Source organism: Panthera pardus, unplaced genomic scaffold, assembly GCF_024362965.1.
Source record: "Panthera pardus isolate Hobbes unplaced genomic scaffold, ASM2436296v1 HiC_scaffold_27, whole genome shotgun sequence".
NCBI lineage: Eukaryota > Metazoa > Chordata > Mammalia > Carnivora > Felidae > Panthera > Panthera pardus.
The window spans coordinates 59,722,184-59,748,146 of NW_026526843.1; the positions used below are offsets into that span (position 1 = coordinate 59,722,184).

Here is a 25,963-nt window from a genome sequence, read left to right on the forward strand (position 1 = left end):
ACCCAGTGAAGAAATTAGCAGAAGACATGAATAGACATTTTCCCAAAGAAGACATATAGGTGGCTAAGAGACATGTGAAAAGATACTCAACATCACTTTTTATCAGGGAAATACAAATCAAAACCACAATGAGATACCACCTAACACTTGTCAGCATGGACAAAATTAACAACGCAGGAAGCAATAGATGTTAGAGAGTATAAGGATAAAGGGGAACCCACTTACACTGTTTCTCGGAATGCAAACTGGTGCAGCCAGTCTGGAAAACAGTATGGAGTTTCCTCAAAAAGTTAATCATAGAAACTCCCTAAAACCCAGCATTTGCACCAGTAGGTATTTACCAAAAGAACACAAAAGTATTAATTGGAAGGAGCACATGCACCCTCATGTTTATAGCCGCATTATCAACAATAGCCAAATTATGGAAAGAGCCCAAATATCCATCTACTGATGAATGGATAATGAAGCAGTGCTATGTATATATGATGGAATATTACTTTGCCATTAAAAAGAATATCTTGGGGCGTCTGGGTGGTTCTGTTGTTTAAGCATCTGACTCTTGATCTCGGCTCTGGTCATGATCTCATGGTTTGTGCAATCGAGCCCCATGTTGGGCTCTGCACTGGCAGAGCAGAGCCTGCTTGGGATTCTCTCTCTCTCTCTCTCTCTCTGTCCCTCCCCTGCTGGCTCTCTCTCTCTAAAAATAAGTAAACTTAAAAAAAAGAATGATATCTTGCCATTTGCAATGATGTGGATGGAGCTAGATTATATTATGCTAAGCGAAATAAGTCAGTGAGAGAAAGGCAAATACCATATGATTTCACTAAAATGTGGAACTTAAGAGACAGAACCGATGAACACAGGGGAAGGAATAAAAAAATGAGAGGGAGGCAAACCACAAGAAATTATCAACTGTAGAGAACAAACAGGTTTGCTGGAGGGGAGGTAGGTGGGGAATGGGCTAAATGCATGATGGGTATTAAAGTACTTGTAATGAACACCTCCCATTGTATGTAAGTGATGAATCACTGAATTCTACTCCTAAAACCAATATTACACTTTTTGTTAACTAGCTAGAATTTAAATAAAAATTTGCAACAAAAACAAAGAAACAAATTATGACTGAAAAAACAATTATTAGCTATATCATTTGTAAAATAATCACCAGAAATAACTCATATAACACGTAAATAGTTCCTAATACATAGTAAGCTTCCAATAAATGGTAGCTGTTCTTACTAATTTAATCTGGAGAAAACAGGGAATATTTTACTAATAATCACCAAAGAGTGGCTCTGTGAAGGTCTGACCCAAGAGAAAAATATAAAAAGTCCATTTCCTCCTCTTTTCTCACTCCCATTCTCACCCCAAACTCTCCCATGAAAGCATTATGATCATTACCTTCCTAACTTATGCCAAGAACCAATCTAAAACATAGCTGTTCTCTCTTCCTGAAGATCCTGGTATAGATCTTCCCTACAGAAGAAAATAAATCATTTTGTAATTCACACTTTTCTGATGGCAAGCATATAATTGTTTAGAATTAAAAAGCTTTTTTATCCAATTTCTACTGGGTTAGACTAAATCACAATACTGTCAAGCCAGGAAAGTAATTAAGCAGAGAAGGTACACTGAGTCAGTATACTTTGTTGGAAAAATTACAGGCCAAAAGTTGAAATAGGAAACTTGATTTCTGTTCTTAACTTTGCTAATCACTTAGAAATCTTAGGTGAGTTGTTTTATTGCTCTAGGTCTCAACTTCCTCACTTGTAGATGATAAATTCTATGCTGAAACAACTGGCCCAAATTTTGGGAAAAAAATAAAAAAGCTGTATCCCAACTCACTTCTTAAATGTATAAAGTCCAGACAACTGCACAAATACTTTACTATAAAAAGTGAAACTACATAATTTCTAGAGAGAAGTGTTAAAACATATGTTTATAATTTGGAGGGAGGAAGTTCTTCTAAAAGAAAACACAAACAAGAAGTCATAAATAAAAAGTGATACAGCTACATAAAAACTTAAATCCTCTTTTGGAAAAATATACTTCTGTAAACATCTCAAAAGATGAAAGAGAAAAATCACATAGAAAAATAAAGCTCATGGGGCAACTACATGGCTAAATTGGTTGGGCGATATCTTGGGGCAAGTGACCTTGATTTCTGCTCAGGTCATGATCTCACAGTTTCTGGGTTTAAGCCCTGCATCAGGCTCCATGCTATTAGCACAGAGCCTGCTTTTATTCTCTCTCTCTCTCTCTTGAAATAAATAAATAAACTTTTAAAAAAAGGCTTTAAAAAAAGAAAACTAAAGGTTATGTTCAAATAATTCACAGAAAAAGGATACAAATGGCCATCAAACATATAAAAAAGTTGTTCAACTTACAATTAAAGACATATACATCAAAAGGAGATATTTTAATCTATCCAACTGGTAAAAAATAATATATTTTAAAATACTAAATGCTGGTCAAGGCAACGGAAGTGAACATTCTTCTGTGTTGGTGAGAGTGTAAAGTGGTGCTGCTCTCCAGTGCTAATTCTTGCTACAAGTCTCCGAAGCACTTTGTTTCAATCCTTCTCAGAGATACCCCTCTTCCAGTATTCCTAGTATCTGATTTGGCATCCTACAGACACATTTTAATCTGGAACACTGTGTGCAAATAGGTACATTGGTCTTGCTAACCCATCCCCCATCACCTCCTCTGCCTTGAGGAAAGTTCAAAGTCTCCTTCAGTATGGCTCCTTTCCTCTCTTCTACTCTTTGGGATCTCTTCCTTTCTGATAAGCAATTTCCAAAAATTTCAAGAACCTAGCCAGTAAAATTCTCAAAGCATAGCCATTAGCAACTGACTGAGAAGAAGAAACACAAAGATTTGGATAAATTCTTGAAATGGAAACAGAATACAAATTAATATATAAAGGAATTATCCTGCCACAGTTATTTAGTCATTTATTTAAGTAATTTCCACACCCAATGTGGGGCTCAAACTCATAACCTCAAGATCAAGAGTTATATGCTCTTCTGACTGAGCTAGCCAGGTGCCCCTTGCCACAGTTATTTTAAAGATAAAATTAAAATGGCTAAAATGTAATAGGATACTACTTTCTATGGGCAAAAGTTATCATAAACTTACAAAATAATATTTCTATTTTCAAGAGCTACAAAAATAATATTTTTCACAGAACAAGTCATACCTCATGAACCAAAATAGCATGTATTTTATTACTTTTTAAAAATCTTCAATGTTGGGGCACCTGGGAGGCTCAGTCAGTTAAGCATCAGACTTGGGCTCAAGTCACGATCTCACAGTTCATAGTTCAAGCCCTACATCGGGCCCTGTGCTGACAGCTCAGAGCCCGGAGCCTGCTTCAGATTCTGTGACTCCCTCCCTCTCTCTACCCCTCCCCCACTCATGCTCTGTCTCTGTCTCTCAAAAATAAATAAACATTACATTGTTAAAAAATCTTCAGTGTGGACTTTTTCCAGGAGAAATTAAGTGATGAATGGCAATTAATCTCATAATAAATTTAGAAGTGAATTAGAATATGAAAACAAAAGGAGATGGAAGGAATAATTCTATTTTCCCTTCAGTTTGAATCAGCAATGAATTCATATATGAAATAGTCTAAACAATATAAACTATTTAATGAACATATTTAAAAATATTTTCTAGTTTGTATTTGGACAACACAACTCTGAAAGCAAGGGAAAATGTTCCAAAAATATATTTAGTTTATAGGAAATAATGAAAATATGTAAATGTAGATTTATACTATTATCATTAAATGTATAAGAACTGAACATTCCCATTTGCTTGAATGGTTACTCACTTGAATAGAAAATATAATTTTCCAGTGTTAAATGTGTGGGAAATGAATGAAGTATGTCAGCTATTTAACAAATTGATCATAGATTGACTTAATAAAAAGAGGATAGGCATATGCACCCCAATGTTTACAGCAGTGTTCTCAACAATAGCCGAATTATGGAAAGAGGCCAAACGTCTATCAACTGATGAATGAATAAAGAAAATGTGGTGTGTGTATACACACACACACACACACACACACACATACATACATACAGTGGAATATTACTCACCAATTCAAAAGAATGAAATCTTGCCATTTTCAACCATATGAATGGAGGTAGAGAGTGTTATTCTAAGTGAAATAAGTCAGTCAGAGAAAGACAAATATCATATGATTTCACTCATGTGTGGAATTTAAGAAACAAAACAGAGGAACATAGGGGAAGGGAAGGAAAAATAAGATAAAAGCACAGAGGGAGACAAACCATAAGAGACTCTTAAATATAGAAAACAAAGTGAGGGTTGCTGGAGGGGAAGAGGGTTGGGGTATGGGCTAAATGGGTGATGGACATTAGGGCACTTGTTGGGATGAGCAGTGGGTGTTGTATGTAACGAGTCACTAAATTCTACTTCTGAAGCCAATACTACATTCTATGTTAACTAACTTGAATTTATAAGAATAAAGAGAATAGAAACAAACAAACAAAAAGAATGATTCTTTCAAAATGAAGGTAAGTAAGAAATAAGTAAATGTTTTCCGCCATGTCCTTAGAATTTAAGAACACAAGAGATGTATATGAATGATCTCCCAAAAAATGACTCTTAAGAGATATTTCTTAATGGATCTCCTCCAGGGGAACTTCTTTTCTCTCTTCCTCCCTGCACTCTTGCTTTGCTGTGTACTCGAAGGTATTTTCAGACTTAATACCATTATTGTACAGCTGTTTGTTTATTTATCCTCTTAATGGAAAATGCAGTTAGTGAGAACAACAGCATACATTGACAATTTCCCAAAACAAAATCTACTTGAGTTCTACTACTTCATCAGAATATTTGTATGTACAGTTTGAAGATTGAAGCAAACTAGTTTTAACTTTTTTATCACACTTTAGCTATGTTTAAATATGTGTAGATATTTATTTCAAGTAATTTACAATAAAATAAAACAATTTGGAGGTTATATGGTGCTTATTATAAAATAAGCTGATATGTAAGGCTCTAAGTGAGTGGATGAAGCCTAAAACAGAGTAGGGGAAAAATCTCTAGTATGATGCAAAGTTAAGAGAATCCAGCATTTAACTTTAGCCTCTTATTAAAATGGTATCAGTTTACTATATCAAATATTTTTATTAGTGAAGAAGTTGGTTTCTTACACACAACATATTTGATAGGTTGCCACTATTTTCTCAGTGAAGGGTGATTGTTTCTAATCAACACTCATTGATGGGACAGCTGAACTATACCAGAAAACTGATTTATCTTTTCTTGAAAATAGGCTGTAGTCTCATGTGGGCAATATGTGGCATTTATCAAAAAATTTTTTATTATTTTTTAATAAATTCTTGCTATAAATGTAACCAGCATTAGTGAGCTTTCTAAGGAGATAGAAAAAGCCTGAAGCATTAAAGCAAATTAAAATATAAAAAGCCAAAATATAATTGTTTTAAAGATGCCATTATCTTAGTGTACCATAATATTCACACAAATTGTAGAAGTCTCCCAAACTACATCTTAGTAGTTTATTAGCCATGGACTAATATTTATGCTTCTATAAGATAAGGCTGATAGTAGGAGCACCTGGGTGATTCAATTGGTTAAGCCTCTGACTCCTGGTTTCCACTCAGGTCATGATCTCACAGTCAGTGGAATGGAGTCCCATGTCTGGTTAGGATTCTCTCTCTCTCCCTCTTCCTCTGTTCCTCCCCTGCTTCCACTCTGTCGCACTTCCTCTCTCAAAATAAATAAATAAACTTTAACAAAAGATCAGGCTGATGGTAAAATATTAGAAAAAATAAGATTTTAAAACTCTTATATTTCATGCAAAAATACAAATTAAGTTTAATAGAATTTAGTAAATTTAAAGGAAACATAAGTCCTTATAGCTAAAGTAAAAAACTTTGGAACTCTTTTCGAGTAAATGAGGACACCTACGAGAAATGGAAAATTTTCAAATAACTTTTAGCCAACAGAAATACTTTCAAGTAAAATTACAGATGAGCTAAAAGTTATTCCAGAGTTTCAGCTAAGTGCTGTAATCAATCCAAGCAATTCCTCAGATCAATCTTCAACAAGACTCAAAAATAAGTGCATTGATGTATTTGGTTCACTGTAGACTTACCATTTATTTTGCTCTTTGAAAATACCAACCAACAATATATTTAAAACACAGAATTTTGGGGCGTCTGGGTGGCTCAGTCGGGTAAGCGTCCGACTTTGGCTCAGGTCATGATCTCTCTGTTCCTGGGTTTGAGCCCCATGTCGGGCTCTGTGCTGACAGCTCAGAGCCTGGAGCCTGCTAAGGATTCTGTGTCTCCCTCTCTCTCTGCCCCTCCCCTGCTCATGCTCTGTCTCTCTCAAAAATAAACATTTACAAAAATTAATAAATAATAAAACATAGAATTTTAATTACATACTAAAAGTCTTACATCATTATTTGTTAGCAATAGTAGGTAGTTTTCTGATTTTTTCATTTTTTGTAAATATAATGGAAACAATAATGGTAATGGATGATGCCAAAATCAAAGATAATTTAATAGATAAAAGCAAATATCTTTTTACTAATCAATCAGTATTTTTGAGATCCCATTGCACATAAAGCAGTGCATACAGAAATACTTCTAATTATGTAACATATATATCATTCTAAACTATAAACAGGACATTTGACGACCTCTTTTATTTTAACTGCCTAGCACCCCTTTTCTCATAAATACATAATCTTTCTTTTTTTTTTCAACGTTTTTTTTTTTTTTTTTTTTTATTTTTGGGACAGAGAGAGACAGAGCATGAACGGGAGAGGGGCAGAGAGAGAGGGAGACACAGAATCGGAAACAGGCTCCAGGCTCCGAGCCATCAGCCCAGAGCCTGACGCGGGGCTCGAACTCACGGACCGCGAGATCGTGACCTGGCTGAAGTCGGACGCTTAACCGACTGCGCCACCCAGGCGCCCCAGATAAATACATAATCTTAATATTCTCTTTTGGATTATCTTTCTGTTTAATGTTGGTTTCTTTCCTCTATAATTTTTCATATCTTTCTGTGTCTTCTCCCAATGGTTACCCAGTGGACATGCTAAAGTTTCTGTAGGTTTTTAGAGGGTTGTAGGTATACTTAATACTCAGGGGAAATTAGAGAGTCCAGTGGAGAGTTGTCTAACAATCAACCTTTATAGTCAATAAACAATTGTAAAAGAGAAATAAGCCAATTTAATTTTATAAAAACTGAGCCAAAAAAGTCTTAATTTGACAATTATACAAAGATTAAAGCCTTACTTAAAAATAATTTATCAATTTTAGAAAAATAGTTTTTAAAGTTAGTAAATTCATAGAAACTATGTAGAATATGATGTGCTGAGAAAATATTCAGGCAAGGCGAAATAAGTATATAAAATTTTAAATCAATGTGAAATTTTAGGACTGAATGGTTGGGGAAAATCAGGTTTGCTTGTGTCATATGAGTGGTACAATTTAAATTCTATAACATAATAAGAAAGCAGGATCTTTTAGGGCAGAAATGATTGGAGAAGGCTTTTGTCAAAGAGGTAATATTAGATTTGAATCTGAGCAGTTTTGGTAGACATTTGATAGGCAAAGATATAACAGAATGGGTCTGTAGATAATAATACAGCAAATGAAGAGTCTAGGGTAGGTTGGTTTGTATAAAAGGCCACCTGATTAATGACTAGAAAGAACATGGTATGTGGTAGGTCAAGAATTAGAGAACTATGTCACAATTAGAATATTTTCTTATGCATGCATGACTATTTTTTCAATCTGACAAGACATAAATCACAGTTGCAACAAGTCAGGCAGCAAGGAAGAAAAACTGACCAAAAAACAAAAATGCTGACAAACTTAAGAGGTATCTTAGATCTCACTGACTACACATTTGTGCTTTGCCTCAAAACTAAGCCTGACTTCCCAAGGCTTCACATGATCATTTGTTTCAGTCCACTTGGACTAGGCATTCTTTTCCCTAACAAGTACAAATATTTCCTGTATCTGCATTTGCTGTTAACAGTCTATTCAACAGTTCAGAGCCAAGTCAAATATCACCTTCTCAACAAAAATTTTCTCCAATGATCTGCCCTAAATGATAGTTCCCCTCTGTTATAATATCAAACTTAGATTGTACCACTCATATGATAAAGCAACCTTGATTTATAAATATGCATGCAACTGCTTGCTCTATGTTAAAAATTATAAAAATCCTAAGGGTAGAAACTATGTAATTTAACTTTGCATGCCAGAGAGTTTTGTCTTTTTACAGGTTAGTCTACAAAACCAAAATCCAATTCAAAAAATAATGCTAAATACGAATTTGTTGAGTAAATGTGTTCCAGTGTTGCCACATTTTTCATTCCCTTCATGTTTTTTTTTTCTTATCCTTTTGAGGCAATCCTCATTTTGTACCCAATTTTTATACTTACATTCTAACTCTTGGAACATAAAATGATTGAAAAATATCTAGGCTCGCTCAGTAATGTTTTCACCATAAGGGCAAAAAGAGGCCTCTAGAGGATCTAAGGATGATTCCAATAACTGTGGGCAAAGGAAGCAATATAAATGTCTTCTTAATTTACTTACTTGAATCAGAATACAATGAGATTGGAGAAGGGAAGTTGACTTGTAATCAAACTGTCTTATACTACTGGATCTGTTTAATTCCACAGTATAGATGGCTGGGGAAGAATGGGCAAAAATTTAAATGATGGGTTCTTCTGTTAGGCCATATTTTAGTTTGAGGGGATGCTTCTGTATTATGTAACAGCTATGAATATTAAATTTTTAAACTGGCAATTCCAATTTTTTAGTACACATGAACACAAATGAAACTCCCCCTTTAGGTAGCTGTGCAAAATATTAATTTCCTTTTTAAATTAAACTTCCAGAATAAGGATTTGGCCTGTCGTTGGAGCACTTTTAAACCCAATTACATGTTACAACAACCAAAGTAAGGTACTCTGAGAAAGGGCTTCAGGACCTGGAATCTCCATTTCTACCCACAATTATCCTCAAGTACAGTATTTGCCAATTCCCATCCCCACTCCCACAACTTTTAGGTCTCAGGAACTAACTTTGGAAGGCAGATAGAAGTCTCTTTTAGAGGAGAAATCCGCCTAAGGATGGGTTAAACTATGGTGAGGCTAAGGAGACACTATCCTTCGGCATAAAATGTAAGAACTCCAAAACTCAACAATGAAGATAAATACTTAATGCACTATTTTAAATATCTAAATTAATGTACCAAAGTCCATGATGAACAAAATACCAACATTTTTCAAAAAGGATCCTACCCTGTGCTTGCATGACTCACCTCAATCGCCTCACCCTAATCTGAGTTTTGGGCCCATCCTTAAATTTTGTGGCACAGATGAGTGCCTTTTAATCACCTGATCCTAGTCCAGGCTCTGAGTCCTAAACACACTTTTGCATGGCACCTTCCTGAGTCCCTTCACTAAATGCTACCTTTGGATTCAAAATCCCTTGTATCAGCACTTTAACTCTGGATAGACCTTTGTTATTACAAACTTAACTCGAGGTCCCATTCTTGGTGTATGCTTACCAAGTGGGATATCAGGTGTCTGTGCCCTCAGGCTCTTCTGCTCTTCCAGCTCTCAGTTTTCTTTCAACTCTTCACCTGCAGGAGACGCAACATTTTGGCACCCTCCTCGTGCCAGGACCACAATACTGCTTTGGCGGAAAGTTCCCACAACCAGAGAAACAGCTTCAGTCTTCTCTACTTTCTGAATCAGTACTCCCCCCGCCCAGTTCATCTCCATCCTCCTGCCAGAGGTAGAATGTGAAGACTGGAGCCTATACTCAACACGGTCTCAAAAACACTTTATCCCTGGAAATAAGTAAAAGTGGTGGTTTTGGAGACTGTGGAGAAAGCAACTGCTGTGACTTTCGCCTGTTATTACAACATAAAAGAAAAACAAAATCAAGACAACTCTGGCTTTCCCGCCAGTCTTAAGCTTGAGCATTTTGCATTTATCAAGTCCGCGTGCTCCTCCGCCACACCAGCGGTCTGAAAAGGCAGCCTTAGCAGGGCGTCTGACAAGTCTGTGGACCACGCCCCTGGGTAGATCAGCTTTCTTTATTGGTCTCACTGCCTGTCATTCAAATCTGGCTCCCACTCCAGCTAACCATTCACGTAGTTTGGTTGCGTCTTGGTGCGTTTAATGTTGCCAATAACGAGGTGGTTTTTTGTTTTGTTTTGTTTTGTTTTGTTTTGTTTTGTTTTGTTTTGGGGATTTTTGTTTGTTTGTTTGTTTGTTTGTTTTGCCGAGTACAGGTCGTGCTGCAATTAGTTCATTGAAAACTCAGTTGCTCTCTGAGCGCTTGGGCAGAGACTGCTTTCGGCTTTTTTTCTGCTGATTAAGATCTCCTGTAGAGAGCTGCAACAATGCCCAAAAGAAAGGTAAGTGAAATAGGAAGATAGAAGGGGAATTAGAGACTGAAATACATATTTCCTAATCCGTAGAGGTTTTAGAAAGCATTTTGGCTTCTAGTTCGATTTTGTGATGTACTGAATGGAAGGGGGAAAGAAAGGCAAAGAATGATCAGTGTAAGATTAAGGATGGTCTTGAATGCAACTAGTAGTTCACTTTCGGCTTGTTTTGTTTAAGGGAAATAATCGTTTAAGAGGTGTCTCCATGCTGAATTACAAACAGCCATAGCGTTGTGCTGTCGCTTCCTACCCCACCTCCCTTCCTCCGCTTACCCTATTGGAGAACACTTCTCTTAACCACACTTCCAGGCACCAGTTTCCTCCTCAGCCTCCGGCTTTTCTCCGGGAACCGTCCCGTTTGGGGTAACGAAAGCCACGGCTTTCTCCCGTATTTGCCTTTGTTCTTCCCGTTTTCTTTTTCCTTTTTCATCTTCCCTCCTCCACTTCTTGTCATGCCAGATGGCTATGCAATGGTAATCCTGTGCCATTAGGCGGCGCAGACTTCAAACTGTCTTAAAGAAGGAGAGAACCACCTCTGCAATTAGCAACTTTAGGGCTATGAGATCTGGGGTTCTCCAAACTCTTTGTGTAAAGGTGGAGAGATGGCAAGAGAACTGCGTAAGATAAAAACTATTGCTGATGTTGCGGTAGCGTGGATTTATTCACTTTTAGACATGCAGAATTGATTTGAGGTATTCAAGGGCTACAGGTATTTTGCAAACCCTCATTTCAAAAATTGTGACTCCTCTCTTGGACAAGAGATAAATTTACTACCAGTGTTTATTTGAATATTTGTTTGTTGTTTTGGGAAGGGGGGTGTCCCTTAGTAGTGAAATTGAACGCTGTTTCATTGCTTCATAAAATTGGAAAACACTGTGCTGATGTAAAGCAGTGTGATTGTTTTGATATTATTCCTATTTATCCGGCCACCTTCCCTATTTCTAAAACATAGGAATAAGACCGAAATTCCCCTGTGCTCTGGGGCTGTATGAATCATGTAATAGCTTGATAATTCCCAGAATAAAGGGCTGCTCAAATACAAAAAGCAATGGTTTTTAGTAACCATCCCATTTCCTGAGATTCCCTCTGCTGAGCTTTTCTAGGCTTGTGCAATGGGTCGTGCTATTTTACAGATCTGACAGCAACCTTGTAGCAGGTAGTGGCGGGAAGTTTTAAGGCCCATGGCCAGCTCCTCGGAATAATGCATTGACGTTGCAGGGGTTCCCTCCATAAAAGAAAAAGAGGGAAGGAAGGAAGGAAGGAAGGACCGAAAGGAAGGAAAGAAAGAAAGGGAAAGAAGGAAAAAGAAAGAAAGAAACAAAGAAAGAAAGAAAGAAAGAACAAAGAAAGAGAAAGCAAGCAAGCATTGAAACATTGTGGGGGTTGTAGTTTTTGTATGAAGGACTTGGAAAAATTAATCCAGCCAGTAGAGAGGATCAGATAAGTACAATTGCATATAAAACATAAGGCAAAACACAGGGAAATTGAGGGAAGTTCCTCCTTCATTCTGCCCACCCCCACACTTTTTTTTGGCTTTAACACTGGCTACAGCAGGTGGATTTTAAAATTTAAAAGGTTTGTTTGTAGGAGATGCAATTTACACAAAAGGATGGAATTATTAGTTGTGTGAATTTATGTCTTGAGAATGCATTTGCATCTTGGTGCACATTTGCACATTAGCGGACAGCAGTGTGTAGCATGCTACTAGGAAATAACACGTGGCTACTTGAGCTGGAATCCAGGAAAAAAGTCATAAATGGTTATGTTACAACTGTAATCCATATGCAATATTTTCTAATCTATGTGTTTATATCGATGACCTGATTCCTGTGTGGTTTTCTCCTCTGTATAGGCTGCCAGTCAAGATGGCACCAGGCAGGGGGTGAGTTTTTTTTAGTTTTAGAATATGACTGAAAAAATCCACTTGTTTTATGAATTTGAGACACACAAGCAGCTAAAAATAGATGCTGATTTGTATATTTGTACCATATGAGTATGAATATGGTATGCTAGTGAGCTCTCTCAGAAATATAGCAGGTATTGAAAATTACAAACTTCTTGGAATTTAGGACCTTATGCTTGTTAAGCTCTGAAGAGAGTTTCTTCCTTTTAAGCAAAAAAAAAAAAACAAAAACAAAAAAAAACAAAAAACAAAAAAAAAAACATCTTTGTCAGTTTGCAAGAAGGGGCTATATTCTTATTTCTAAATATGCTCCTTGTTATTAGCCATTGTGTTCATTTAGCTTAGCATTTGAAGTTTAATTTGAGATATTTTTCTTTAGCTGTATAAAGGGTCCAGGGTAGGGGAAATAAAAATTTATATTTCTACTATATATTCTACTCAAGTTTACAACTGCCTCTTTAAAAACAATGCTCATGTAGTGTTGCACTAAATATTTTCACAATATAAATAATTCTAGTTTTGTGTGTCCATAATTCTGTTAACTGTTTTGTTTTTTTTTTTTTTTTACTTATAGCCAAAAAGAAGATCAGCCAGACTGTCTGCTGTAAGTGGTCTTTTTAAAACGCTTCTCATGTATTGTAAAATGTACTTTTAAAATTCAGGGAATCCTACACAATACTACCTATTTAGTACAAGATTTATTTTGGATGTTGTTGTAAAAAATTTCACACTAAGGACATGTTTGTTTGTTTGTTTTTCCTAGTGCTTGGTCCGAACTATACCCATTTATTGAAATTAAGAGGTTGGATTTCATTATTAGTAATCTGTCTTCAATTATGATTTTTTCCTCCCCCCAACCATGACTTGTGTTTTTTGATGCAGATGCCCGTGCCCATTACACCAGAGTTGAAGCCCAAAAGAACATCGATTACAAAGGTAAAATTCAACATGCAATGTTGACAGAAGATTACTCTTCTTTAGAAATAATTTTTTTGGAGGGGCGCCTAGGTGATGTGGCTGTCGGTGAAGCATCTGACTTCGGCTCAGGTCATGATCTCAGGGTTCATGGGTTTGAGCCCTGCATCAGGCTGTATGCTGATAGCTCAGACCCTGGAGCCTGCTTTGAATTCGGTGTCTCCCTCTCTCTCTGCCCCTCCCCCACTCACTCGCACACGCGCTCTCTCTCTCTCTCTCTCTCTCTCTCAAAACTAAACATTAAAAAACATTTAAAAATAATGTTTTTGGAAAGGCATACAGCTGATCATTTTGCTTTCTTTACTTTCTGTTTAGCTAGTAATATGTTATATTATACCATATGGTACATGTAAACTTTTTGAGTAAGGAATATTTGTTCACGTTCTGTGATTGTCTACCGTATTTTGACATTTTTATTAGGAAGAAACAAAATAAAATTTTAGTTGGGTAGACTTGTAAAATATATATGCCTTTGACATCATATAGTCACAACACCAATATTGCTGGAAAAACAAAAGGTGTAAACTGTAGTAACCAAAATAATGCTTTGTAATAATAGTAGTAACTAACATTTGATAATACTTTACAGTTTGCAAAGTGTTTTCACATAAACTATTTTTATTTTTATTTATTTATTTATTTATTTTTATTTTTCAATATATGAAATTTATTGTCAAATTGGTTTCCATACAACACCCAGTGCTCATCCCAAAAGGTGCCCTCCTCAATACCCATCACCCACTCTCCCCTCCCTCCCACCCCCCATCAACCCTCAGTTTGTTCTCAGTTTTTAACAGTCTCTTATGCTTTGGCTCTCTCCCATTCTAACCTCTTTTTTTTTTTTTTCCTTCCCCTCCCCCATGGGTTTCTGTTAAGTTTCTCAGGATCCACATAAGAGTGAAAACATATGGTATCTGTCTTTCTCTGTATGACTTATTTCACTTAGCATCACACTCTCCATTTCCATCCATGTTGCTACAAAGGACCATATTTCGCTCTTTCTCATTGCCATGTAGTACTCCATTGTGTATATAAACCACAATTTCTTTATCCATTCATCAGTTGATGGACATTTAGGCTCTTTCCATAATTCGGCTATTGTTGAGAGTGCTGCTATAAACATTGGGGTACAGGTGCCCCTATGCATCAGTACTCCTGTATCCCTTGGGTAAATTCCTAGCAGTGCTATTGCTGGGTCATAGGGTAGGTCTATTTTTAATTTTCTGAGGAACCTCCACACTGTTTTCCAGAGTGGCTGCACCAATTTGCATTCCCACCAACAGTTGCAAGAGGGTTCCCGACATAAACTATTTTTAAATGAACATAATTGATATTCTATACTCTAATGTTATGGCTAATGACATTAGAAATAGAAATAGCCTCAATATTAAGTTCGTTTCTCCATGTTGTTATTTCTTTCTTTCTTTCTTTCTTTCTTTCTTTCTTTCTTTCTTTCTTTCTTTATGACTGTGTGCAAATATAATACTAGTAATTTTTTAAACTGCTTTACTGAGGTATGACTGATATTTTAGAGATTGGTTAACTTCCTAAAATCATAAATGCTTAAAGCTAGGAGGAACATTAAAATCCTCGAATCCCATCATTTTGTGATTGGAGAAACTGTAAATTACAGGCATATTTATAAATCGCTTTGAATTATTTGATTAAAAGATACTGCTGGGGCCGCCTGGGCTGTTCAGTTGGTTGAGTGTTCAACTCTTGATTTTGGCTGGGGTTATGAGCCATGGGTTCCAGCCCTGCATCAGCTCCACGCTAAGTGTGGAGGCTGCTTGGGATTCTCTCTCTCTCCCTCTGCCCTTCTCCCTGCTCACATACTTTCTCTCTCAAAAATAAAAAGAAAGATACTGTTAAAACTAGGGCAAGTGAAGTTTTAGTAACAAGTAACAACAGGAGAGAAAAGTTTAAAAAAATTTTTTTTCTATTTAACATTTCAAGGTCACTATTCTATGAAATTGGGTACTCAATTTATAGGCTATTAAGATAGTAAACACTTTATTTCCATTAAAATTAGAAGATAATGTTATAATAAAACAAACACTATATAATCCTGGACTTTAAAATGCGTTATTATACTTGACTCTCTGTTTTTCGTGTGTTAAAATAGTAATAATATATCTATATTGTATTTTATAGTTTCTAAAGCAATTTCACATATATTTTACCATTTGTTCCTAATAACACCCCTATGAGGTAGGTGGAATTACTCTTTTTTACATATAAAAAAACATGCACAAAAAGATTTATACTTTTGCTCAAGATCACATCAAGTAAGTAGCAGATCCAAAATTCAAACACAGGTTTTCTGGCATCTTCACCCAGTGCTCTTTACTCACATAGGCAAAGAGCTTTCTTGGTAAAGCAATCATGATTCAAGTCATTTCAAAACTTGTAGAACGTATATTGAATCACTTATGTCCCCAGGAAATCTCTTAAAATATATATAAAGTGATGCCCTTGCTAGTGTTTCTCTTAATTATTAGTCACTGGAGGCTTTGCAATAAACAAAACCCTGTTGCTAATTATTAGACATGACAGATAAACTGGCCCCCTCTAGTCAAAAAGAGTTAATTTATAAAAATCTAATCTGATGCAGGCAATTAGCTTTGAGTGGTCAATGGTCAGTATTCTAACTTGTTGCTTCTCATCTAAAAGAAAATGTATTTGATTTATATCAGAAGAATATTATTCATTTTTAATGCTGCTTTGGGTTTACAATGGAGGTAAAAGTGTCGAGTGATGATTTCATTGATATTAAGTTTATATGGATATTTTAATCTTTTTATAAATCATTACAGCAGCTGATAAAATAACCTGGGCCATTTAATTAGCACACCACTTAAGTTGTATATTTGTTTTTATTATTCTGTGTTGCTGGACAGAAAATGAAGACAGAACATGATACGATGGAAAAAAACACAGATACAAGTGCCAAAGCAATAACTGAAAACAAGAAAGAAGTCATTAAAGAAGAATATAGTGATGAAAATGGAGAAGCCAAAATTATGGAGGTATTTTAAATATTAACAGATTTATCCATTTGAAAGATCAACAATGGGTACAACTGAAGGAAATCTTGTTTGACTTGCAGTTTAAAAGTTGAGAAACATTAAATGAGTAGTGGTTCTATACTGTGTTAGTCCATTCCAGCTGCCATAACAAATACCACAGACTAGGTAGCTTATAAATAACATAAATTTATTTCTTATAGTTCTGGAGGCTGAGAAGTCCAAGATCAAGGCACCAGCATTTTTGGTGTCTGGTGAGGACCTGCTTTCTGTTTTATACACAGCAGTCTTCTTGCTGTGTCCTGACATGACAGAAAGGGTGAGAGAGATCTCTGAGGTCTCTTTTGTAAGGACACTGATCTCATCCATAAGGGCTCTTCCCTCATGACCTAATCACTTCTCATAGGCCCTACCTCCAGGTAGGGGATTAGGTTTCATCATATAAATTATGGAGAACACAAATATTCAGTTTAAAACATATAATAGTATTGAAGGGGAAAATAAGAAAATGAATTTAAAATATGAGAGTTTACAGGTATAAGTAGTGAGAATATTGGGTTTGCATTGCTATTGGTAGAATAATGACAGTGATCATGACTTAGTAATAATAAAATGACTTTTATTAAATAGAGAGCAATCCTTTATTCCTTTTGTTGGCAAATGGTCTATTCATAAATCCCTTTGCAAGATCATATGATTCTTTTCCCCTTGCAGATTGCAAAACAAATTATTATGTAAATGTTTCTTATAGATCTTTATTTGCATATTTAATGCATACCATAGTTTTTGATATTGCAGTAAAACACTGAAAATGGGATGTAGTGCCAAATATACAAACCAAAGCTGTGCAAATAGGGAAAAAAATTTTGTAAGTGATCCTATGCTATATGGTGAAAGACTTTTATTTCTTATTTACATTATTTTTTGTTTAAATTTAGTTAGTTAACATACAGTGTAATACTAGTTTCAGGTATAGAATTTAGTGAGTCCTCACTTACATACAACACCCAATGCTCATCACAAGTGCCCTCCTTAATACCCATCACCCATTTAACCCATCCCTACACCAACCTCCCCTCCAGCAAACATCAGTTTGTTCTCTGTAGTTAAAAGTCTGTTTTCTGATTTGGCTCTCTTTTGTTCCCCTATGTTCATCTGTTTTGTTTCTTAAATTACACACATGAGTAAAATCATGTGGTATTTATCTTTTTCTGACTGACTTATTTCACTTAGCATAAGGCTCTTTAGCTCTCTCTAGCTCCATCCATGTCTTCACAAATGACAAGATTTCAATCCTTTTTATTCCATTGTATGTATGTATATATATGTATATATGTATGTGTATATATATATATATATATATATATATATATATACACACCACATCTTATATATCCATTCATCAGATGGTGGACATTTGGACTTTTCCCATAATTTGGCTATTGTTGATAATGCTATAAATATTGGGGTGCATGTATCCCTTCAAATCACTATTTTTGTATCCTTTGAGTAAATGCCTAGTAGTACAATTGGTGGAACATAGGGTAGTTCAATTTTTAACTTTTTCGGGAAGCTACATACTATTTTCCAGAGTGACTCCTCCACTTTGCATTCCAACCAACAGTGCAAGAGGGTTCCCCTTTCTCCACATCCTTGCCAACACCTGTCATTTCCTATATTGTTAATTTTAGCTGTTGAGACTGGTGTGAGGTGATATCTTATTGTAGTTCTGATTTGTATTTTCCTCATGATGAGTGATATTGAGCATCTTTTCATGTGTCTATTAGCCATCTGGATGTCTTCTTTGGGAAAATGTCTATTCATATCTTCTGCCCACTTTTTAACTGGATTATTTGAGTGTTGAGTTTGATAAGTTCTTTATAGATTTTGGATACTAACACTTTATCAGATATGTCATTTGCAAATATCTTCTCCAATTTCATTGGTGGCCTTTTAGTTTTGTTGTTTGTTTCCTTTCCTGTGCAGAGGCTTTTTATCTTGATGAAGTCCTGATAGTTTATTTTTGCTATTGTTTCCCTTGCCTCAGGAGATATATCTAATAAGAAGGTGCTATGGGAAATGTCAAAGAGGTTGCTATATGTGTTATCCTCTAGGATTTTGATAGTTTCCTTTCTCAAATTTAGGTCTTTTATCCATTTTGAATTTATTTTTCCATATGGTGTAAGAAAGTGGTCCAGTTTCATTCTTTTGCATGTTGCTGTCCATTTTTCCCAACACCATTTGTTGAAGAGACTGTCTTTTTCCCATTGCATATTCTTTCCTGCTTTGTCAATGACTAATTGACCATACAGTTTTTGGTTCATTTCTAGGTTTTCTATTCTGTTCAATTGATCTATGTGTCCATTTTTGTGCCAGTACCATACTGTTTTGATCACTACAGCTTTGTAATGTAACTTGAAGTCTGGAATTGTGATGTTTCCAGATTTACTTTTCTAAGGTTGCCTTGGATATTTGGGAACTTTTGTGGTTCTATACAAATTTTAGAATGGTTTAGCTCTGTGAAAATGCTGGTGGTATTTTGGTAGGAATTGCATTCAATGTGTAGATTGCTTTGGGTAGTATAGACATTTTAACACTATTTGTTCTTATAATCCATGAGCATGGAATATTTTTCCATTTCTTTGTGTCATCTTCAATATCTTTCATAAATTTTTTATAGTTTTCAGAATAGAGATCTTTTACCTCTTTGGTTAGGTTTATTCCTAGGTATCTTATTGTATTCGGTGTAATTGTAAATGGGATTGATTCCTTGATTTCTCTTTCTGCTGCTTCATTATTGGTGTATAGAAATGCAACCTATTTCTCTACACAATTTTGTATCCCGTAACTTTATGGATTCATGTATCCATTCTATCAATTTTTGGTGGAGCCTTTGGGTTTTCACTGTGTACAGTATTATGTCAACTGCAAAATTTGAAAGTTGGCCTTCTTCCTTGATGATTTGGATGCATTTATTTCTTTGTGTTTTCTGATTGCTGAGGCTAGGACTTCCAGTACTATGTTAAATAACAGTGGTGAGAATGGATATACATGTCTTGTTCCTGACTATAGAGGAAAAGCTCTGTTTTTCCCCATTAAGGGTAATGTTAGCTGAGTTTTGTATATGGCTCTTATGATGTTGAGGTGTGCTCCCTCTATCCCTACTTTGATGTGGGTTTTTATCATGAATGGATTTTGTACTTTTTCAAATGCTTTTTCTTCATCTATTGAGAGGATCATAAGATTCTTTTCTTTTATTAATGTGTTGTATCACATTGATTCATTTGCAAATATTGAACCACCCTTGCAACCCAGGAATAAATCCCATTTGATTGTGAAGAATGATTTTGTCAATGTATTGTTGGATTTGGTTTGCTAGTATTTTATTGAGAATTTTTGCATCCATGTTCATCAGGGATATCAGGGCTATTGCCCTGTAGTTGTTGTTGTTGTTGTTGGTGGTGGTGGTGGTGGTGGTGGTGGTGGTGTGTGTGTGTGTTTTAGGAGAATTCTTACCTGGTTTTGGTATCAGGGTAATGCTGGTTTCATAGAATTAATTTAGAAGTTTACTTTCCATTTCTATTTTTTTGGAATTGTTTAAGAAGAATATATATTAACTTTTCCTTAAATGTTTGTTAGAATTCCCCTGTGAAGTCATCTGGCTCTAGACTTTTGTTTGTTGGGAGATTTTTGATTACTGATTCGATTTCTTTGGTGGTTATCAGTCTCTTCAAATTTTCTATTTCTTTCTGTTCAGTTTTGGTAGTTTATGGTTCTAGGAATGTATCCATTTCTTCCAGATTCTCTGATTTGGTAACATATAGGTTTTTTTTTTTGTAATATTCTCCTATAATTCTATTTCTGTGGTGCTGACTATTATTCCTCCTCTCTCATTTGTGATTTTATTTATTTGTGCCTTTTCTCTTTTCTTTTTGATAAGTCCTGCTAGGGGTTTATCAATTTTATTAATTTTTCCAAAGAAATCAGCTCCTGGTTTTTGTTTGTTTTTTCTGTATCATTTATTTCTTCTCTAATCTTTATTATTTCCCTTCTTTTGCTGCTTTTAGGGTTTGTTTGTTGTTCTTTTTCTAGCTCCTTTAGGTGTAAGGTTAGGTTGTTTATTTTAGATTTTTCTTGCTTCTTGAGGTAAGCCTGTATTGTTATATATACTTCCCTCTTATGATTGCTTTTGCTGCATCCCAAAAGTTTGGACCATTGTGTTTTCATTTTAATTTGTTTCCATGTATTTTTAAATTCCTCTTTGATTTCCTGGTTAACCCATCATTCTTTAGTAGGATGGTCTTTAACCTCCATGTATTTGTGGACTTTCTGAATTTTTTCTTGTGATTGACTTCAAGTTTCATAGTACTGTGGTCAGGAAATATGCATGGTATGATCTCAGTCTTTTTGTACTTGCTGAGGTCTGAGTTTTGACCTAGTATGAGATCTCTTCTGGAGAATGTCCCATGTTCACTCGAGAAGAATGTGTATTCTGCTGCTTTAGGATGAAATATTCTGAATGTATCTGTTAAGTCTATCTGGTCCAGTATGTCATTCAAAACCATTGTTTCCATGTTTATTTTCTGTTTAGATGATCTGTCCATTGATGTACTTGGGGTTTTTAAAGTCCCCTATTATTATTATATTATTGTCAGTGAATTCATTTATGTTTGTTATTGTTTTATATATTTGGGTGTCTCTATGTTGGGTGCATAAATATTTATAATTGTTAGATCTTCTTTCTGGATAGTCCCCTTTATTATGATATAGTGCCCTTCTTTATCTCTTGTTACAGTCATTGGTTTAAAATCTAGTCATTCTGATATAAGTATTGCCACTCCAGCTTTGTTTTGATGTCCATTTGAAAGACAAATGTTTCTCCATCCCCTCACTTTTAGTCTGCATGTGTCTTTAGGTCTAAAATGAGTTTCTTGTAGGCAGCATCTAGTTTGGGCTTGTATTTTTATCCATTCTGACACCCTGTGTCTTTTGATTGGAGCATTTAGTCCATTTCCATCCAAATTAATTATTGATAGGTATGTATTTAGTGCAATTTTATTACTTGTTTTGTCATTGTTTCTGGAGATTCTCTCTGTTCATTTCTAGTCTTTGTTGCTTTCAGTCTTTCCTTCCCACTCAGAGTCCCCTGTAATATTTCTTGCAAGACTTTTTTAGTGGTCACCAACTCCTTTAGGTTTTTGTTTTGTTTTATTTTGTTTTGTTGTTGTTGTTTTTGTTTGTTTGTTTTTGTCTGGGAACCTCTTTATCTCTCCTATCCTGAATGATAGACATGCTGGATAGAATATGCTTGGCTGTAGATTTTTACCATTCAGTACATTGAATCTATCATGCCACTCCCTTCTGGCTTGCCAAGTTTCTGTGGAACCTTATTGGTCTTACCTTGTACTTTATGGACTTCTTTTGTCTTGCTGCTTTTAGAATTTTTGTTGTTATTGTTTATCACCATATTTTGTATATGTAACTACCATATGTCTTTGTGTTGGCCTGCTTTTGTCAGTTTTGATGGGAGTTCTCTTTGCCTCTTGTATTTGGACGAATATTCCCTTCCCAAGATTAGGGAAGTTTTCAGCTGTATTTCCTCAAGTAAACTTCCTGCCCCTTTTCTCTCTTGTTCCTGTGGGATGCGTATGATAGGAATGCTATTATGTTTGATGGGGTCACTGAGTTCTCTAAGCCTACTCTCATGATCCAAAATTTTTCTTCTCTGTTTTGTTCAGCTTCATTATTTTCCATATTTCCATCTTCTATATCACTTATTTGTTCCTCTGCCTCTTCCATCTTGTGGTCATTACATCCAGTCTGTTTTGAATCTCAGTTATTGCAATTTTCATTTTGGCTGGATTGTTTTTTAGCTCTTTTATCTCTGTGACAAGTGCCTCCCTAATATTTTCCATGCCTTTTTCAAGACCAGCTAGTATCCTTACGATTGTTGCTTTAAATTCTGGATCAAGCATATTACTTATGTTTGTTTCAATTAGATCCCTGGCCATGACCTTTTCCTGTTATTTCTTTAGGGATGAATTCCTCCATCTGGGCATTTTTCTAGGTCTCTATCTTCTTCTCTGTGTTAGAAAAGCCAGTTATGCTTCCTGCTCCTGAGAGTAATGGCTTTATGAAGAAGAGGTCATATAATGTTCAGGGCCTGGCTCTTCAGGAAGTGTCTGTTGTGTGCTGCATGCGCTCTGCTGCTGTGTTTGGCTGCTCTATCCTTCAGGTCAGTCATTTATAAGGGTTGTTCTTGCCTGCAGTGGGAAGTGTTTGGACCTTGGCCAGAGGGTTGCAAATTTTAACTAGGTGTGCTCTGGTCTGCTTATTAAGAGATCTGATGCTATTTCGACTAGAGCTGAAGCTTTGCAGAAATCTGTGGTCAATAGAAGTGGTGTGTGTGGGAGGTCGTGCTAGTCTTCTGAGGAAGGGGCTCACTGCACTGGTCCTTAGGCACACTTGCCTGAGAAAAGCAGTACCAGCAGAGTACAGGGTGTTAGGACTTGGTGTAAATAGGTTAAGCAGCCAGTGTTGTTCCTGTGCTGTCTACTGAGGTAGGTTTATTGCTGAGGGGCAGGGGAGGGAAATGGCGCCAACCCATTCCTCTGTACCTAGGACCTCTAAATCTCTAGTCTTTGAGCCCCACTGGTGGCAAACCACAAAAATCAGCCTCTTTCATTTTCCCAGCCAATGGCTTTGGGTAAGCATTCTCCTTGTGCATTTTCCTGTGTGTTCCACTCTCTCTCAACTTTCTCTGCAACCACAGATCTCTCCCTTCCACAGCACATGTGATCCATTTCACCCCCAAACCACATCTCCATACTTTCTGCCTTCCTTGATGTGGCCTCTTCTCTCCCTCTAGTTGTGTAGTTTGTTCTATGAATCCTCAGGTAAATTTCTTGGGTATTCAGAATCATTTGATAGTTATCTAGCTGTATTTGAGGGATGATGCAAACCTATTATCTGCCTACTATGCTACATCTTAGCTCTCCCCCACAGCCTACCCAGTCAAAGAGTTTTCAAGTAACTTTTACAAAGAAAACCTAAATCTCACCATTATAGAAACAAAATATTATTTCCTCAAAAGAATGCATTTTATTTACTCACTGAGAATTGCTGATATAGAATATATGTCATTTTTCCATATTTACTCTGTTTCCCATATTTGTAATGAAAATTATTTATATGAATATATTTTCCTGAATTTATTGTTCCAAATATCCATTTCTACATATGTGTGTGGAATTATTTTAGTTAATTATATCTCTTAGGATGTTTTCCTTATATCTTGATATTTGGGAGGTGTTTTTCACAATAAAATTACTTTCTTATAAATGGAGATCATTCTTTTTATAAAAGAATAATTATAAAACAGCTATAACTCTGTCTAAATACTTAAGGAGAACAATTCCAAATTTATAAATATAATCTTGTTTATTTCCTCTCTATATATAGGCACCAGCTCCTGAAAAAGAACTTGAGGAAATGAACGAAGAAAAAAATGAAGATGTTGAAGGAGAGGGAGTAGAAAAGAATGAAGCAGTGTCACCAGCAAGAAAAGAAGATGAGAGATATCAGAAAGGAGATGGAGAAGATCAATACAAAAAAGAAGAGAAAGGAGAAGATGGGCAAGAGAACAAAAATAGAAAAGGAAAAGAAGATAGAAAAGAGGATGAAGATAGGAAAGAAAAAGAAGAGGGAAAGGAGGAAGAAGACAAAAAAGAGAAAGGATATGAAAAAAGAGGTGAAGATGGAAAATGGAAAGAAGATAGCAAAGAGAAAGAAGAAGAAAGAGAGAAAGGACATGAAAAAGTGGATGAAGATGGAAAGGGAAAAGGAGAAGATAGCAAAGAATTGGAATGTGAAAAAGACAAAGGAGAAGAAAAACTGGGAGAAGAAAGAAAAAAGAATGAAGATGAAAAGGAGAATAAAGGTGGAAAAGAGGATGAAATTGGAAATGAAGAAGAAGATGGAAATAAGCAAGAAGGTAGAAAAGAGAAAGGAGAAGATGGAAAGGAGGGCAAAGATGGAAAAGAGGAAGATGAAACAGAAGAAAATGGAAAGGAAGATGGGAAAGATGGAAGAGATGGAAAGGAAAATAAGAAGGCTAAATTGGGAAAGGAAGTAGCTGATAAAGAAGAGGCCAAAAAAGATGAAAAAAAAGGAGAATCTCAGAATATTGTTTAAAGCTTCCCTATATAGTATCATAATTTGGTAATATGTGCCTCCATGTTGTAATGTTAATAGAGATGAATATTTTTTATCAAATATTGTATAAACACAACTTTTCTTTAGCATCAATGTAATTTCAGAACATCTTCATGCTGATTATTCATCACAAAGTAGCTAACATGAAACCTTTTTACATTTTGTGATTATAATAGTGGAATATATAAAAATATTCTTTCAACTTTTTGAGTGACTTTCCTTTTGTGTAAGTTATGTATTAAATCTGTGAATTTTAATTTTACTTGTATGTGATCAAGTCACAATGTGGGGATATCATGAAAGATTGTTACAACATTCTTATGGTTCTCTAGGTTGTTTTTATTAAAAAAAAGTGAACTATTTTCTGTAATGCAAAGAGTTAGAATTCTTTCCCAAAAATAACTTTATTAACAGCTTGTGAACAAATAAAATTGTAATTCCATTTTAAAAAGATTTACACATTTTTTTTCAAAAGGACAGTTCTGATTATACATGTATCCACAAAATTTTACTGGGTTGATCTTAATAAAAATTCTCTTCAAAAATAGTTGTAGTTTTTTATATCTCTAAAAATGTAGTTAGTGAAATATTATAGCATTTAATTTTTTATATTGTGATATTCATAAAAATTTAAAAGTTTTTTTGCACTGAGATAAAATTAACATAAAATTTACCATTTTAACCATTTCTAATTCAGTGGTTTTTAGTACATTCACAATGTTGTGTGATTACCACCACTACCTAATTCCAGGACATTTTCACCCAAATAAAAACCAAAGTGCCAATTAGTAATCTTTATATTCTCAACTCCCTCCTCACCTGTCCCTGGTAGCCACTAATTTAGTTTCTTTATAGATTTGCCTATTCTAGATATTTCATAAAAATAGAATCATGCAACGTGTGGCCTTTGTGTCTGGCTTCTTTCACTTAGGATAATGTTTTCAGGTTCATTGATGTTGTAGCATGTATCATTACTTCATTTATTTTTATGGCTGAATAATATATTACATTGATATACTACATTATTTCTTGATGAACATTTGAGTTGTTTCTATGTTTTCTCAATTATGTATAATGCTGTTATGAATATCCGTGTACATGTTTTTGTGTATATATATATTTTTATTTCTCCTAGGTATATATTCTAGGAGTAGAGTCACTGGACCAAATAGTCATGCTATAACTTTTTGAGGGTCTTCCAGACTGTTTTCCAAAGTGGCTTCAGCATTATATATTCTCACCAGCAATATAGGAGGGTTCTAATTTCTCCACTTTCTTGTCAATACTTCTTATAATCTATATTTCATTATGTAACCATCCTAGTGGGGTGATATGGGGGTGATTAAAATTATGGTGA

General features: G+C 35.3%; 1 protein-coding gene across 2 annotated transcripts; it reads left to right on the top strand.

Annotated features, from left to right (window-relative positions):
- The first annotated feature begins 10,282 nt into the window (after positions 1–10,282).
- On the top strand, positions 10,283–25,153 carry HMGN5 (high mobility group nucleosome binding domain 5). 2 transcript variants are annotated; one of them, XM_053891456.1, is made up of 6 exons: positions 10,283–10,458; positions 12,341–12,370; positions 12,966–12,995; positions 13,274–13,327; positions 16,267–16,395; positions 23,854–25,153. In XM_053891456.1, exons 1-6 carry the CDS (start codon positions 10,444–10,446, stop codon positions 24,583–24,585), a joined length of 990 nt encoding a protein of 329 aa, XP_053747431.1. In that variant the 5' UTR covers positions 10,283–10,443; the 3' UTR covers positions 24,586–25,153. The 2 variants fall into 2 exon arrangements, with proteins under 2 accessions (XP_053747431.1, XP_053747432.1); XM_053891457.1 differs by lacking the exon at positions 12,341–12,370.
- The last annotated feature ends 810 nt before the right edge of the window (positions 25,154–25,963 follow it).